Source organism: Salvelinus fontinalis, chromosome 3 (assembly GCF_029448725.1).
Source record: "Salvelinus fontinalis isolate EN_2023a chromosome 3, ASM2944872v1, whole genome shotgun sequence".
Classification (NCBI taxonomy): Eukaryota; Metazoa; Chordata; class Actinopteri; order Salmoniformes; family Salmonidae; genus Salvelinus; species Salvelinus fontinalis.
The window spans coordinates 34,507,743-34,521,928 of record NC_074667.1 but is presented as its reverse complement, the minus strand read 5'-3'; the positions used below and the strand labels follow the sequence as shown (position 1 = coordinate 34,521,928).

Below are 14,186 nucleotides of genomic sequence, written 5' to 3'. Positions count from 1 at the left end.
AGGCTTTTTGTAAATAATGTACTCTGTAGTTGGTATCTCTGAAAGACCACAGACATATTGAATTCTTACATTCTGTAGTGTTTACAGATGTATTTTTCTCTGTGGTAATTCAATAATCAGTCAGTCATACATGTATAGTAATATACTTGGTGGTTATGATATCTCCCTTAAATAATGTGCTTTTTTTCATGCTTTTGTTAGCTGCCGATCTCACGGAAAAGGAAAGTAGTCACTCCATAAAGTGTTTACAACACATATTGCTCATGCTTTGAGAATAGCAAAACTCATTGCTGTTCAAAAATAATAATGGACACTTGACACCAGGCACAAAGATTGGGTGACAGAATGCTACCACATTCAGGAGCACAGACTAGGTGTGGAGGACAACCAGTACAAACATGCTTACGGAGGATTATGTCTCCTGAGAATGGATTCTAAACTGAATATCTAGCCTAATATCTAGACACAACCATGCAGAGAGAGATCCATACTATAGATCATGTTGGAAAGGTACAAAAGAAAAGAAGAAGAATGATCCTGTGTGGGCTGAAGTAGTGTGTGGAGATTTTGATTGAGAGATTTGCGCAAAAGTCTGAGCACTAAGTCAGCATTCACCCCTAATTTCCTATTTGGTTAGAGCACAGTAACAGAAAACCTATACACTAACACTACAATATATTGCTATAAAACTACTTAATGAGTTCAATTGCATATTTATATTGACTCAGTTTGATGATATATTGCAGCTGTTGACAACATCAAATACTGCATTGCACTGAGGCATTAGGGCTAACAATGCAGGGTGGTGCCCTAGGAGAATCCTTAACTTAAAGATGTCCTCCTGCGATTGTTTTAACGTTTACTGTTGAAAAGATATATCCCAAGTATAAATACAGTAAAGTACACACACTAAAGGGTAAAAAAATATGCTTTGAGCAAAATAGTGTTTTTTAGACACAACCGCAAACTTCGAGGAGTAGGGCATTTAAGGAGTTGGTCTGATGGGATTCCGTGATGTAATCAGCCTCCTTGCTTGAGGAACAGTAGAGGAGCAATAGAGAACAAAAGAGGAAAGGCCCATCCCCCCACTTGTGCTATGTCATGACATATCTTGACCATCTATTGAGATGCGCCTTTTTTAAAAAATAAATCAGGTGTTAACTGAGGTGAAAAGGAGACTGGAGTACCACTTTTAAGTCCTATATATTTTAGCTTTCATAATAAAGTCTATTGTCTTTATTTCTACTCAGTAAGCTGTGTGTTATTGTAAGGTTGAATGTGCTTTGACGTGAACTGTGTACAGTTGTGTATAGTTGTTATGGACTCAATGATATCAAATGAATTGACAGCCATACATTTGGACTTCCATACAGGACAGATTCATAAAACAACACTGAAGATTCTCACATAACCAGATACCATTTTCAGGTAGAATAACTATCCACAATGACTAACAGTAAATTAGGCATTTTACTGTAAAGTGCATAATAAAGCAAGGAACGATATTTTCCGTTAACAGCATTGCCTGACTTTAACAGCACCTGCTGTAACAGGATGACCAAAGAGCAAAAATATGGAAAAATGCCTTTTTGGTGTCATTATAGCAGCCATGCAACACCAAACATTGGGCTGGTGTGTATGGGTCAAAAGGTCAAAGTTGAAAGAATTCACTTGATTGTCAACAAAATTGACCAATTGCTTTAAAATTGCTTTTTTCATAGGCGTATACTGTAATAGGTTTTCATTACAATTGCTTGGGTCTTGGGTGTGTATTTTTATCCAGACTCATCAATAATGATGACATTAACATCTAAGGCCCTGATAACATAACCTTGTAAATTACCTAGTGCCATATACATCTATGGTGGGTAACCCAGAGCGATAGGTATCCCTCCGTCTCTCCACAGACATCAATGGCTCTGTGATATCATAGTCTTCTAATTACCCAGTACCATAGATGTCTATAGCGTCTCCATAGAGACATGGCTCTGTGTGCTAACCTTAATCCAATCCATATTCATTCTCTACTCACTGACCCCCCCCCCCCCCCCCCCCCAATCCTTGGCTTCAGTTTTCAGATGTGCTCAGGATGCAGCCGGCCACCCCGGGGAATGTGAGAGTGCATGGGGTTGGAAGCAAGGAGGAGGGAGGCATCCCCCACCTATGTGGATGGCCAGATGGGCCTTCCCAGGATCAGCAAGCCTAGGAGCAGCAGGGGTAGAGGGGATAGAAGCGAGCGCAGGCTGGGAGCCGAGCTGGGGCTGCACAGGTCGAAGAGGCTGCCCTGGAAGCGGATCTTCCTGGAGTCTTCTTTCAGGGTCTCCCAGATGGAGCCCACCTCCTCCTGACACCCGGACAGTGCCGTCAGGGCACACGTGTGGAACGCCTCCCAGTGGCTAGGGGTGAAAGATCCATCAATCAAATGTATTTTATAAAGCCCTTTTTCCACCGACACAAACACTGCCTCATTCATATTTGACATGAAAACATGCTATTGGTTACAATCTATTAGATTCAAGAATGTTATTAGTTTGATTTATCTGACACTATAATCGGCGCAACATGCAAGGCTTCAAAGCTCTCCTGTAACATACGGCTGAAGGTGTCTTATAGGAGTATTTTTTGTTGTATTATTGTTTTGAATTATTGTTTTTATACTACTGTCCGGCAATATTGTAAATGATTGTGTTTTGCAAGATCAACCCTCCTTTATTTTGTAGCCACAGAAATTAGATTAGAAAAAAGAGCTGACGCTGCAAGGGGACGTTTTTCACCCAGGAAAGGCAGGGCCTGTGTAAGCTTTAGGCAGTAATATACTGTACTATAGTAATGGAATACACATTAACAATGACAAAAAAAACAAGATGGCCTCAGAATTTCATTACTGCTGCAGCAAAGTCATAAATTATTCAGTACAGTGGCTGTGTTTCAGCACCATTCATTTCTGCTATCTCCCTCGGAGGTTACAGCATCTTTTTCTTCTCTCCACTGTTCTTCCGCAAGGTACACACCTCGCTGGATTTCAATACAAGATCTGATATACACAAGCAGAAGGAGAATGCTTGGTAAAATACAGACGCTGTTCTATATACGTTCTATCTGCCTATGGTCGTAAGAGTAATCAGGTTCCATGAGATCCTGGTGCACTGCAAACGCAGACGTACAGTAAGTGCAGATGGATAGAGGATGCTGTACATTGCACACACACATACGCACACACAGGGGCGGATTGGCCATCTGGCAATTCTGGCAGATGCCAGATGGGCTGGACCATTTTTTAGTTGGGTGGGCTAGTTGAAATTGACACACTCAAAAATATATTTTTTTTACATAAAAATTAAACCATTAAAAGGTGACATGGCCGGTAGCCCATGGGCCTGTTCTCTGTTATAGTAATCAATAGTGAGCCTTCGGCAGATCAGTGGGGAACATCCAGCCTCCCTACCAAGATGGGCCAGCCTGGTTTTCTGATAAGCTAAGCTGAGGTCAAACAAACTCACATTCAAAGTCAAAAATGGCATCAGCAAAGAGACCTGCTCCGACTCTGTCATCAGTTCAACATCCAAGATCATGGATCGTAAAAAAATGAAGAGGGTGCCTACAAAGGGCACATTCTACATTGTCACCCCACTCAAACAATCTATTTTTTTTGCGCAGTTAAAACCATGATTTGGTCAAACAGTGAAGAGCATTTTCCTCATGATTCCTGTAATGAAAGTGTCTGCCCTGCCCCTGTGCCTGTGTCCTCGCTGGGGCCTGCTGCTGTGATGAGCGAGCCACTCTCCTCGCCCTCTAGGCGTTCTGATGGTATAACATTTTAAATGCAATTGCGGGGAAAACACAGCTTTGAAAGCTTGAGGTTCTCAGCTTTCTGTCCGTATACTTTTTATTTCTCATCTCTCAATATTCAGCTCAATAGCAACTATTTTACAACCAATATATTTGATATGGCTTTGTGATATGGAGCTGCGTGTGCGCGAAATGCGCACTGGCCATTGCGAGGGCATAGGTCTATTAAAAAATTATAATAGTAAGGTCTCATAGCCCACAACTAGTAACTATGAGACATGTAGCCTACACATTTTTTTAGGACTTTACATTTATTGTTAGATAAATACATAGTGACCAGTTTATTAGGTACCTGGTCAGACACCCCTTTGCCGCCAGAACAGCCTGAATTCTTCAGGGCATGGATTCTATAAGGTGTGGCATTCAAATGTTGCTCTATTGGTATCAAGTGACCTAACGTGTGCCAGGAAAACATTCCCCACACCATTATACCACCGACACCAGGCTGTACTGTTGACCCCAGGCAGGTGTCAAACCACGGCCACGTGACTCACTGTCTGTAGGCGCGAACCATTTTTGTGTACGGGGTCGTGTACCTAATAAACTGGCCACTGAGTATACATGGCTACTAGCAGTAGGTATTATATTAAGTTAGCGATTTAGTTAATGTGTTTTGAGTTTCTACTTCCTTCGGTGTTGAACCCAAAGTTAATTAGCCTATGGTAGTGCACATAAAGATGAATGTAATTCATCTCTATTGAAAAAAAATGGAAATTCTGGAGTGCTATTCTGACAGTAGAATATAGCAACTAGCCTATAGTCTAATTGTCACTGGATTAGGTTGCACATAAAAATATATTGAATCATGCATTCCTGCTTGGACGTGTTAGATGGAAAAACGTATTTCTTGAATTGGCAGGGTGATATGGGCTAGTGTGGATAAAATGTCAGGGCCGAATTGTCCCAGTCCCTGTCCCAGTCCGCCCCTACACACACACACACACCCCTCTCACCTGCACACAGCTTCCACTCCCATCTCGCTAGTCACATTCTCTTGGTAGTTATCCATGCTCTCCCCCAACTCCAGAACACAGTCAGAGAAGTCCCTGTAAATATTCTCACACTTCACATCTGCCGCTGAGACTCTTGCCACAGCCAGGGACACTGCAAAACACAGAAAGAAAAATACATTCAAATGCATTAAGGAAATAATTCCCCTTTGTTCTCACAAGTTTCATTGTACATCTCAGGCATTGCACTTACAGAGGCCAAATATAATTGTTTTATGTCATGATAGAATAACAATAGGCTCTTGTATCACCTTTATCTAGATATTTATCTACCTCCCTATTTGAAGCAAAGGGTGTCTTCTGAAACAAATGGGAGGATGCCAAAAGTAGGTCACCCTCCTTCTATGTTGTTCTTGGAGTTAAAATGGAGGAAACAGAGGAATATCCGCCCTCAGCATCCCTCCCAGGACTTTAGGAGATTTGGCAGGATACGTTTTTCTTCCAGTCATTCCAAATTGCCTCTCAATGTAGTTTAAATGACGAGGTTTGCATGGGAGATATTTGGCCTGCTTGGACAGTGTGATTTAGATATAATCAGCATAGGCTACCTGTGAGAATGATTGTCATTGTCCTCTCTCCCACTCACTTATTGATTGCTTTGGGTCAGGCATAAGGTATCAAAGGCCACTGTAATAGCCACTGTCTGGGACATCAGCTTGAAATAATTGCTTTAAAAGCATAGAAAACATTGAAATGAATCAGGGAATGGGTTATATTGGGATTCTGAAGAAAGACCAACTGCTCCTAGATTTTGTTGGTTTGCCTGGATCATTTTCAAGAAATCTATTCAATTCCCAAGTCCCACTGCACTGTAGGCTGTCTCACATTCAATCCATTGCCCCCTGCCAAAAAGCAACGCCTTGCTAGATGTAAGGTAGGCAGTGGTTATATTACTATTTGTTCAATATGAATATTGTTGTAGTACACCAATATGATTCAGCTTGCATAGGTTCAAAAAGTTAAAACCAGGAATTATTGTTTAATTTATCAGAATGGATATTAATGTACATGGAAATATGTGTAGACATTGCATAAATACTTATGTTCTGAGTGAATGCATGGGATTCATTTATTAAATTAACAAGAATGCCAGATGTAGGGTAAGTGACACTACAATACTTTAAAATATTTGTTGTCATTTGCTTTCAATCATTTGTGCATTAATGCATGCTTTATACATCAACACAACTCTGCAAGTCTATTTTTGGCCAAAGATCTTTCAAGCACTCCAAAATCTATCCTACTACACACACCTGAGGGATGATGAGTTATTGATAACCTCTTCAAATATGAAAAAGGCTCGTCACTGTCAAATAATTCAACTCTATTCTCACCCTGCATGCAACATCTAAATTTAGACTACACCCTTAATTGATAAAATATTACATATTTCATCCAAGATATTATAAAACGTGCAATACGAAAAAGTATTGTTCTACCAATAAATCTAAAATTATACTTTATCCAGCCTTACCTAATGCAATAAATGCACAAAATCTTGAAATCTTCACCGTCGTAAATCCCATATCCCATATCAAACCCAGCGGAGGGTGCCTTGCGCCATCTGTGGGATCCAACAAAATCGCTCATAAATTGAGATAAAATCAAAGCGAAGTAAAATGAATCAATCAAAATAAATGACTTGTTGCAGCATATATGTGTTAACAGGAGGCGATTAACATTTGCAGAATCAGTTGCAGTTTATTCTCGATCAAAACGAATGTAACAACCGTCACGTTACCTGCCCCTTTCGTGCGTGCTGCCTCTCCGAGCGCTTCTCTCACTCACCTCATGGACGCTCCGCGCCAGAGATACGTTTAGTGCCATCCCATGTTTCTCATTTGCTGACAGTAAACAGACAAATAGCCCATTGGTACATATTTGGTCTCCTCAGTCGGTTCCCTGTTTATCTGACACCAGTCATCTTTTTCTTCTGAGAATAATACTGAGCAAAATCAAAAGACCAAATAATGTGCTTATTTCAGAACATCATAAATTGCGGCATGAAAGAACATCACTTCAACTTGAAGAAAAGAAAAAGGCAAATATTTCAAGAAAGTGAACACATTTCTTATCCAGATTTTTTTACCTTTTATTTTTTTTGAAAACAATTACAGCATTTCACCAATGTGCTGTAGGTACATTTATGGTGGTATATGGTCTGGAAGAAAATGTAACCTGACACTAACAACCTGACACTGACAACAAGTCATGTTTGAAATACATTTGCATCATTCACATTTAACATTGTAACTTGGTAGTGGGTGGCCTTTACTTTCTAAATTCTCTTCAACGAGCATTTCACAGCAGCTTTATGATATTTCAAAGTAGGACATGAACAAGGAAAACCTTCCCTTGGAAGAAGTTGGAGGACACCATCTCAATTCCTGACTGTGTAGACAAACTGAGGGAGTCGTGAGGCACAGAATGAAATAGAACAAAACCCTTAATATCGTAATACTTCAGAAATTAATGTATTCATTACAAAAAGTACAACAAAAAAAACAAGATGATTGAAATACTTGGTGTAGCATTACCGGTTTATTTGGCAGGTATACAACTCCACGTCTTACCCATCTTTCATGGATCTGGCATGGTGATCCAATTACTCAGTCTTTAGTCTCATATCAGTCTCAAAATGTCCCGCTGGAGTGGTGTCTAAATGGGACACATTCATGACACCACTGTCTTCAGTCCAAGAACGTTTGGTGTAGGCCTATGTATCGGGGGTATATCGGAAAAGCTCTTGAGTAACTAACTAGGTCCACCCAGAGGTTGATGTTGGTTGGGTTGTTGGAGCTTGTGATGGCATGGGCCTTGAACATGGGCCTGGTGGACATTGATATGAAGATGGCCGCATCATGGAATGATTTATTGATCTACTCCAGCCGCTCTCTTGGTGCGTTTCCTCGGGGAGGCTTTAGGGGATGCCGATACCTTGCCTGTAAAAGAGAGACAAAGAGAGAAACAGAGAGAGATAGAGGATGGTCAATGTAGAAATTTGAGTTGATATACATCCTTGCACAGACAAGATGAAAAAAATAGGATGCCTTTTCAACCAAAGTCCGGTTCCAAAAAAGTGGTTGCATAAGCAGAGTATGAATTTGTCTCCCTGCACTCAGGAGGAAAAGCTATGGCAGAGTATCAAAGCTCATGACAAAGCTCAACTTACTCATGATGTTGAGGGTCTCCTGGGGAATCCAGCTGATGTCCACATCGTTCATCCCACTGGTGCCCGTCTCCACCTTCACTGGGAGCCTCTTCCTCTGCACAACACAGATCAAAGGTCATCACTTAATTTACCCTGGTGATATTTTTTTATGTAACATTCACCACCACATGTAAAGAGCTGGAGATATTTTAGACTATCACAATTTAGATGACAATGTTAGGACTCGTACCATCCTAGACTCCAGCACCTGGTACATGCCAAAGATCGCCAAGACAACTAATCCAGTCAGGAAGATGTACATGAACATTCTGGAGGAGAAACAAGGCAAAAAGTGTCATACTAACAGTTCATGGATAATGTAATAAAATAATAGTATAGACAAACAATATAACATTTGTTACCATATTTAAACAAATGTACCTGACATAAATGAATTTAACCAAATACTAGTATAAAAATAGAATTGATATATGCAAAGAAATGGTTACGTCTCTCCATCCAGTCCCTCCTCCAGCTCAACGATAGTGACGGTCTGGTTGTAAATGGCCGTCTGGAAACCGTTGCCCTGCGTAACAGTCAAAACACAAGATCAGCGCCTCAGCCTCAGGCCATACATTCCAAGGGATTTCTGAACATCTAATCAAGAACCCTGGGCTGGGTATCTTGAAGATGCAAGACACTCTAATAATAATGTATCAATCAATCAACCAATCAATCTAGTCTCACCTCACTGTCCTGGTAGTTGAATAGGATGACCAGGCCGAAGGGACGACCAGCCATGGACTGAGCAGGGATGAAGGAGTACTCAAAGGAGGCCTGCTGCTGGGGCTGGACTACAGTGCTCAGGGGCAAGGCTGTAAACTAGATACCAAAAACTACTTTTCTGATCAACAATAGCAGAAAGTTCCCAAAACTGCATTTTACAGGGTATTCCATGTTCTCTGAGTATACAAAACATTAACATGACCCTCTATTTCCATGACAGACTGAACAGGTGAATCCAGGTGATGTCACTTGTTAAACCCACTTCAATCAATATAGATGAAGGGGAGGAGACAGGTTAAAGAATAATTTTTAAGCCTTGAGACAATTGATACATGGATTGTGTATGTGGTATGGTAGTAGGTGCGAGGCACATCAGTTTGTGTCAAGAACTGTAATGATGCTGGGTTTTTCACACTCAACAGTTTCCCGTGTGTATCAAGCATGCTCCACCACCCAAAGGACATCCAGGCAACTTGACACGACTGTGGGTAGCATTGGAGTCAACATGAGCCAGCATCCCTGCGGAATGCTTTCAACATATTGTAGAGTCGACGCCCCGACGAATTGAGGCTGTTCTGAGGTGGGGGGGAGTCCAACTCAAGGTGTTTATTTTCTATATTTGCTAACATATGGAATTGTTTTAAGATGGTCATACCAAGGATGATTTAGTTATTTGATTTTGAATTCTAAGACCCCTTGAGGTAACAAAAACAAATCTACAAAAATTATTGGATGAAACATCGAATTTGGCATACTGCTATTAGCCAATATAAACACAATGAATAATAGATTCACTACATGGAACAACAGATAGTAAAAAACAAAACATCTAAAGGAAGTTTGTTATGATGCGTCTGTCCTACATCTGAGAGAAGGAAAATCAGGAAACAATTTATGTACAATATTTTTCCCCTTATTTTAGGCTGTAAACTATCTCCATACTGTAGTTCCATTCATTTTTTAAACTGGTACCAGGGACCTTCAGATAAGTCTTATGAGGCTTGTGGGCGTCCTAGAGCAAAACGGAAAACACCATTGTGTTCATGAGAGTCTCATCACCATAAAGGGGTCATAATACTTTGTAGACCAAAACGTTCAGTCATTTTTATGAGAAGACCGATTTTCGGGATGTCTCATGGTCTAACAAACACCGCTCTAGCTCTGCCACCCTTCACCACAGATTCGGAAGGGCGATATCGGCGGATGTGGTGAATTGAGACGCAGCCCTTGCAAAAAAAACAACAGATATCTCTAGCTTAAACAGACGGATTTGATGGGGATTTTTTTAAATGTTAATTAGATTTCCGCTGGGGCACAGAAATTGTAGGCTAAGGGTTAACATGACCTTTATGAATTATGAAGCCTTTTCTGCTTTTTTTATTATATAAATGCTTCAAAATTCACAAAAAGTGACATTAGCTGATGAAGATTATTTCATAGAACAAAACGTATAAGATCTCCTAAGCCTGTGTTTACAACAGACCTTATTTTTGTAATTTAGCCAAAAACCCTACAAATGTAAATTTTACAATAGGCTTTGTCCAACGAATCATGGCGGAGTTAGTACCAACAAAAATACAACATTACTATTGCTCTCTATTATGGGTAACATATGTTATTGGGTTTGTAAAGGCTTTATAAGAAGTTTATATTCTAGTAATTGTTAGATAATAAATTGGAAGTAAACAGACTACAAACCCCATTATAACGTATAACGTGTTACATAATAATATGTGTTTTCAAGGAGACTTTCTATTTCTTAGATGAGGCATGCAAGTAATCATGTGTTCCAGAACCCAGACTCACGTTCTGGATGTAGAACTGGAAGTCCTGAGGGTAACGGAAGGAGGCCTCCAGGGAATGGACAGTGAAATCCTGGCTTCCCTTATTGGTGAAACCCACCAGGAACTTCGAAATCTCATTGGCTGGGAACTCTGGATGGAGGACACAATGATATACAAATTAAACCATTGATGTGAATGAATAATTCCATTCCATGCTGTCTTGCATATTTCCCTTTAATTTACACAGAATGACTGAGTGTAAAACGATATGAGTATCCATAAAGGAAGAGAAGACTAACCTTCCCCGGTCACAAAGATGATGGTGGTGTCAGCATCAGGGTGAGAGGTTACATCTCCAACTGCAGCATCTTCATCTAAGTCATCTTCTGATTCCTGAGAGAAACTAGATTAAATGCACTGAATTGAGAAAATAGTACTTACATTCATTTGGCAGGGACAATAGAAGCCGCTTTCATCCCAGTTCGAACGTCACATACCGAGCCTGGGACCTGATCTTCCTCCACCAGCACCTCATCCTCCTCTTCCTCCTCCTCCTCCTCATCGACTGTTGCATGTGGGGCGATGTCTTCCGCAGACTCTTCTGCAGATACCTGGCCTGTCCCAACACAGAGAAGAATCCTTTAGCAATGAATCCATTTTAACACATACATGTAAAATAAATTGTTATAATAGCCAAAAACTGAGAACGAAGCCGCTTAACCTGTGTGCCAGAGGGTACTATAATAGTTGATAACAGTTGTGACGAGAAACTTTGGTTGCACTTGAACCAAAAACAAACATAGGATCAAATGAATGTAAAATAGTGACAGCAGTAAATTGATACAAATGGTCATGAGAAGAGCTTTATTCGTTCATTGTGTAATACTATGATGGTGTATTATAATACTCTGTTCACAATGAATGTGTAGGCTAAAAGCTAAAACTGGGTCATGTTATGATTGATGATTGGTAATTATTTGAAAATGCTGTATAAAACTTTGGATAGCAAATTGTTAAGTCGGTCATCATTTAGCAGTAGGCCTTTTTAATGAATTAGATCACTATGTAACAGACAAAGATACAATGTAATAGTCAGGGGCCTCTTCACCGGTTTTAGAATGTATCAACACTAACGGAAAGGCGATCCTGGGACACGTCACCATAGAAGATGGGAAACCCAGTGTAGAGCAACAATATTGCCTGTCAGAGACATTTCGTATTGGAAATTAATATAATTTCATTCTTCCAGATAAGGTATTCTTATTATCTTAAACCACAAAACTACATCTATGATAATTATGCATTTGCATAAGCATGCGAGGTATCAATTAGCCTATATCGAGAGAGCTTCCCAAAGTGTTATGTTCCTCCTATAATTTGTGTTAAATGCATTTGTTTACTTAATTTATCAGACAAGGATATTGAGCATGAAGCTTTCTGACAAAGCAGTATTCATTTTTTTTCTATCACTGAATGAAAAACTGCATTATGCCACGTCAATGTTAACTTTGCTAAGTTTTCAATATTGCAATGAACTCTGGACTGCTAGTGAAGAATGCAAATTTGAAAGAGTAAATTACTTACCGAAAGACATCTGGCCACATGGGAAAGTCACGAGGAAAAGTACAAGTATTTTTGATCCGAAATGAAACATTTTGCTGCCGTCAAGTTTGTAGCTTGCTACACATCAGCAGTCAGAAAAAGGAGAAAGTTAGCGAAGGGGTGGGATAAGATAGTTTTTAAGACGCCCCATACTATGCACGTATTGGTGATGTCACCAATTTTTGGGGAAAATTGATTGAATCAACCTTATTGTACTAGGCTAATGGCAAGGCCCACACATTTGTGAGAAACCCGTACCCTTCCCATTTATGAAATGGATGGTTGTGTAAAAATATTTGACTGCAAAAGTGGTTAGATTGAAAGATATTGTGACACAGCCCCTAAACCACTGCAGGGTGGTGTGATGGCCCCCCGATTTTTCTGAGCAACATTATTATTTTTTTTAAATGTTGGTATAATTTTCGTTGTTGGACGTAAAAGACTGTAAAAACGCCAGGAAATCAGCTGCAAGTTATTTTAATGTAAGAAATCTGTTCTCAAGTATTCCCATGCACAATCGAGAGACACGTGATCGTATACAAATGTAAGCAAGGTTTGAAATGATTATGTTTTAGTCAAACATTATACCTGTTTGGGCTTCTTGCGGTCAATTTGCGGTCTACAAATGATTTGTAATTATGTTCCGGCCCCCAGACCATCCGCTCAAGAACAAATCAACCCCCGGCTGAATCTAGTTGATGATCCCTGCCCTAAACTCAGAAAGTGCAGAATAATGCCTGGCTGAAGGGATGATGGGCCGCATACACTCATGTAACCCAATATTGCAAGCTCTGATATTGCAATTATTTTTAATACAAGTAGTCAATTGTCTTTCTTACACACACAAACAAAAATCATTAGGATGTCTTAATGCGTCTTGAAAATACAGAGCTCTATATACAGAAATACAACAGGCAGAAATGTAAACTTGAATATTTATGATGATTGTAATCTTTACTTTTTGGTAGCTGACTAATAGACAACTTTCCAAGTCAATTTTGCTCTCATTCAGTGCTGTATGGTCCTGCCTAATGAAAATACATACAGTTACATGTTTTTTTAAATGTTGTGGCTATTGTCACTGGCTCTAAGGAAAACAAGTGGGCTCAGACAGAATTAGGTTCCTTGAAGGATTTTGTAAGTTTAGCCCCTACTCTTGTAATTAAGTCAGGGACCACCACAGACTATCTCTGGGGCCACCATGGATTTAACCTCAAATCCAATATGGCATCCAACATCCAATATGGCTGCCACAGTACCATTTAATGGACGTTAAATCCGGTGTAAATATTTTTTTTTTGTGTGCAACACTGATTCCAACATGGCCAACATAATTACACTCAAACACCATTACCTGCATAGTTGTTTATTTTGTATTGTGTTATTCTTTCTTTTTAAAAGGGTTTCATAAGGCTCTTGGTATATCTAGGACTAGGGGTGGCGCTGCCACACACACATTGTGTTTGAATAGCTGAAGCCAAATAGTGTTTAATGTGTGTTCATGTTTAAAAGGTCATTCACAGATTTACAGCATATCAACAGTGGACAATTCTGCAAAATATATTAACAAGCCTTTCACGACACAAGCACACAGAAGCGTAAATAAGTTACAGGAACGCAAACTGTAATACAACAGTCATCTACTCTAGAAGCGTATATGTACAACTCTGAACTTTTCCTTATGATACCCAATGAAACTAAGTGTGCAAGGTTGATTAAAAGTGTTTGAGGTGACCAGAACATGGGAGTGTCCTAACAGGGTGAGGAGACAAAGTAGACAGTGGTGGTTGTAGTTCTGGCAGGGCCTGACGAGCTTGCACAGCTAACTGGTAATTTTGGGTAAGCTGCAGCGACAAGGCCAGTATCCTTCCTGTTTGACAGTTTCCAATTCTTAAACAGTTGGGTGCAGGTGTTACGTTCCCCAGTTTCTGTGTTGTATTTGAGTGTGTGTGTTTCAGGAGATGGCTTCCTGGAAGCCTCCCCAACCAGCTGATTGGTCGACCC

At 40.0% G+C, this 14,186-nt stretch overlaps 2 protein-coding genes across 3 annotated transcripts; both read right to left on the bottom strand.

Moving 5' to 3' along the window:
• Positions 1–2,041: 2,041 nt before the first annotated feature.
• On the bottom strand, positions 2,042–6,705 carry LOC129845464 (neuritin-like). Its single transcript, XM_055913413.1, has 4 exons — positions 6,601–6,705; positions 6,334–6,423; positions 4,803–4,953; positions 2,042–2,396 (listed from the first exon to the last, which is right to left on the bottom strand). The coding sequence occupies exons 2-4, from the start codon at positions 6,383–6,385 to the stop codon at positions 2,162–2,164; spliced, it is 438 nt and encodes a 145-aa protein (XP_055769388.1). The 5' UTR covers positions 6,386–6,423; positions 6,601–6,705; the 3' UTR covers positions 2,042–2,161.
• A 664-nt stretch (positions 6,706–7,369) lies between these two features.
• Positions 7,370–12,309, bottom strand: LOC129845421 (translocon-associated protein subunit alpha-like). 2 transcript variants are annotated; one of them, XM_055913346.1, is made up of 9 exons: positions 12,165–12,309; positions 11,078–11,196; positions 10,880–10,973; positions 10,603–10,730; positions 8,758–8,892; positions 8,520–8,596; positions 8,261–8,339; positions 8,032–8,125; positions 7,370–7,801 (listed from the first exon to the last, which is right to left on the bottom strand). In XM_055913346.1, exons 1-9 carry the CDS (start codon positions 12,232–12,234, stop codon positions 7,731–7,733), a joined length of 867 nt encoding a protein of 288 aa, XP_055769321.1. In that variant the 5' UTR covers positions 12,235–12,309; the 3' UTR covers positions 7,370–7,730. The 2 variants fall into 2 exon arrangements, with proteins under 2 accessions (XP_055769321.1, XP_055769327.1); XM_055913352.1 differs by lacking the exon at positions 12,165–12,309 and having other exon boundaries at positions 10,880–10,983; positions 11,078–11,159.
• Positions 12,310–14,186: the final 1,877 nt, after the last annotated feature.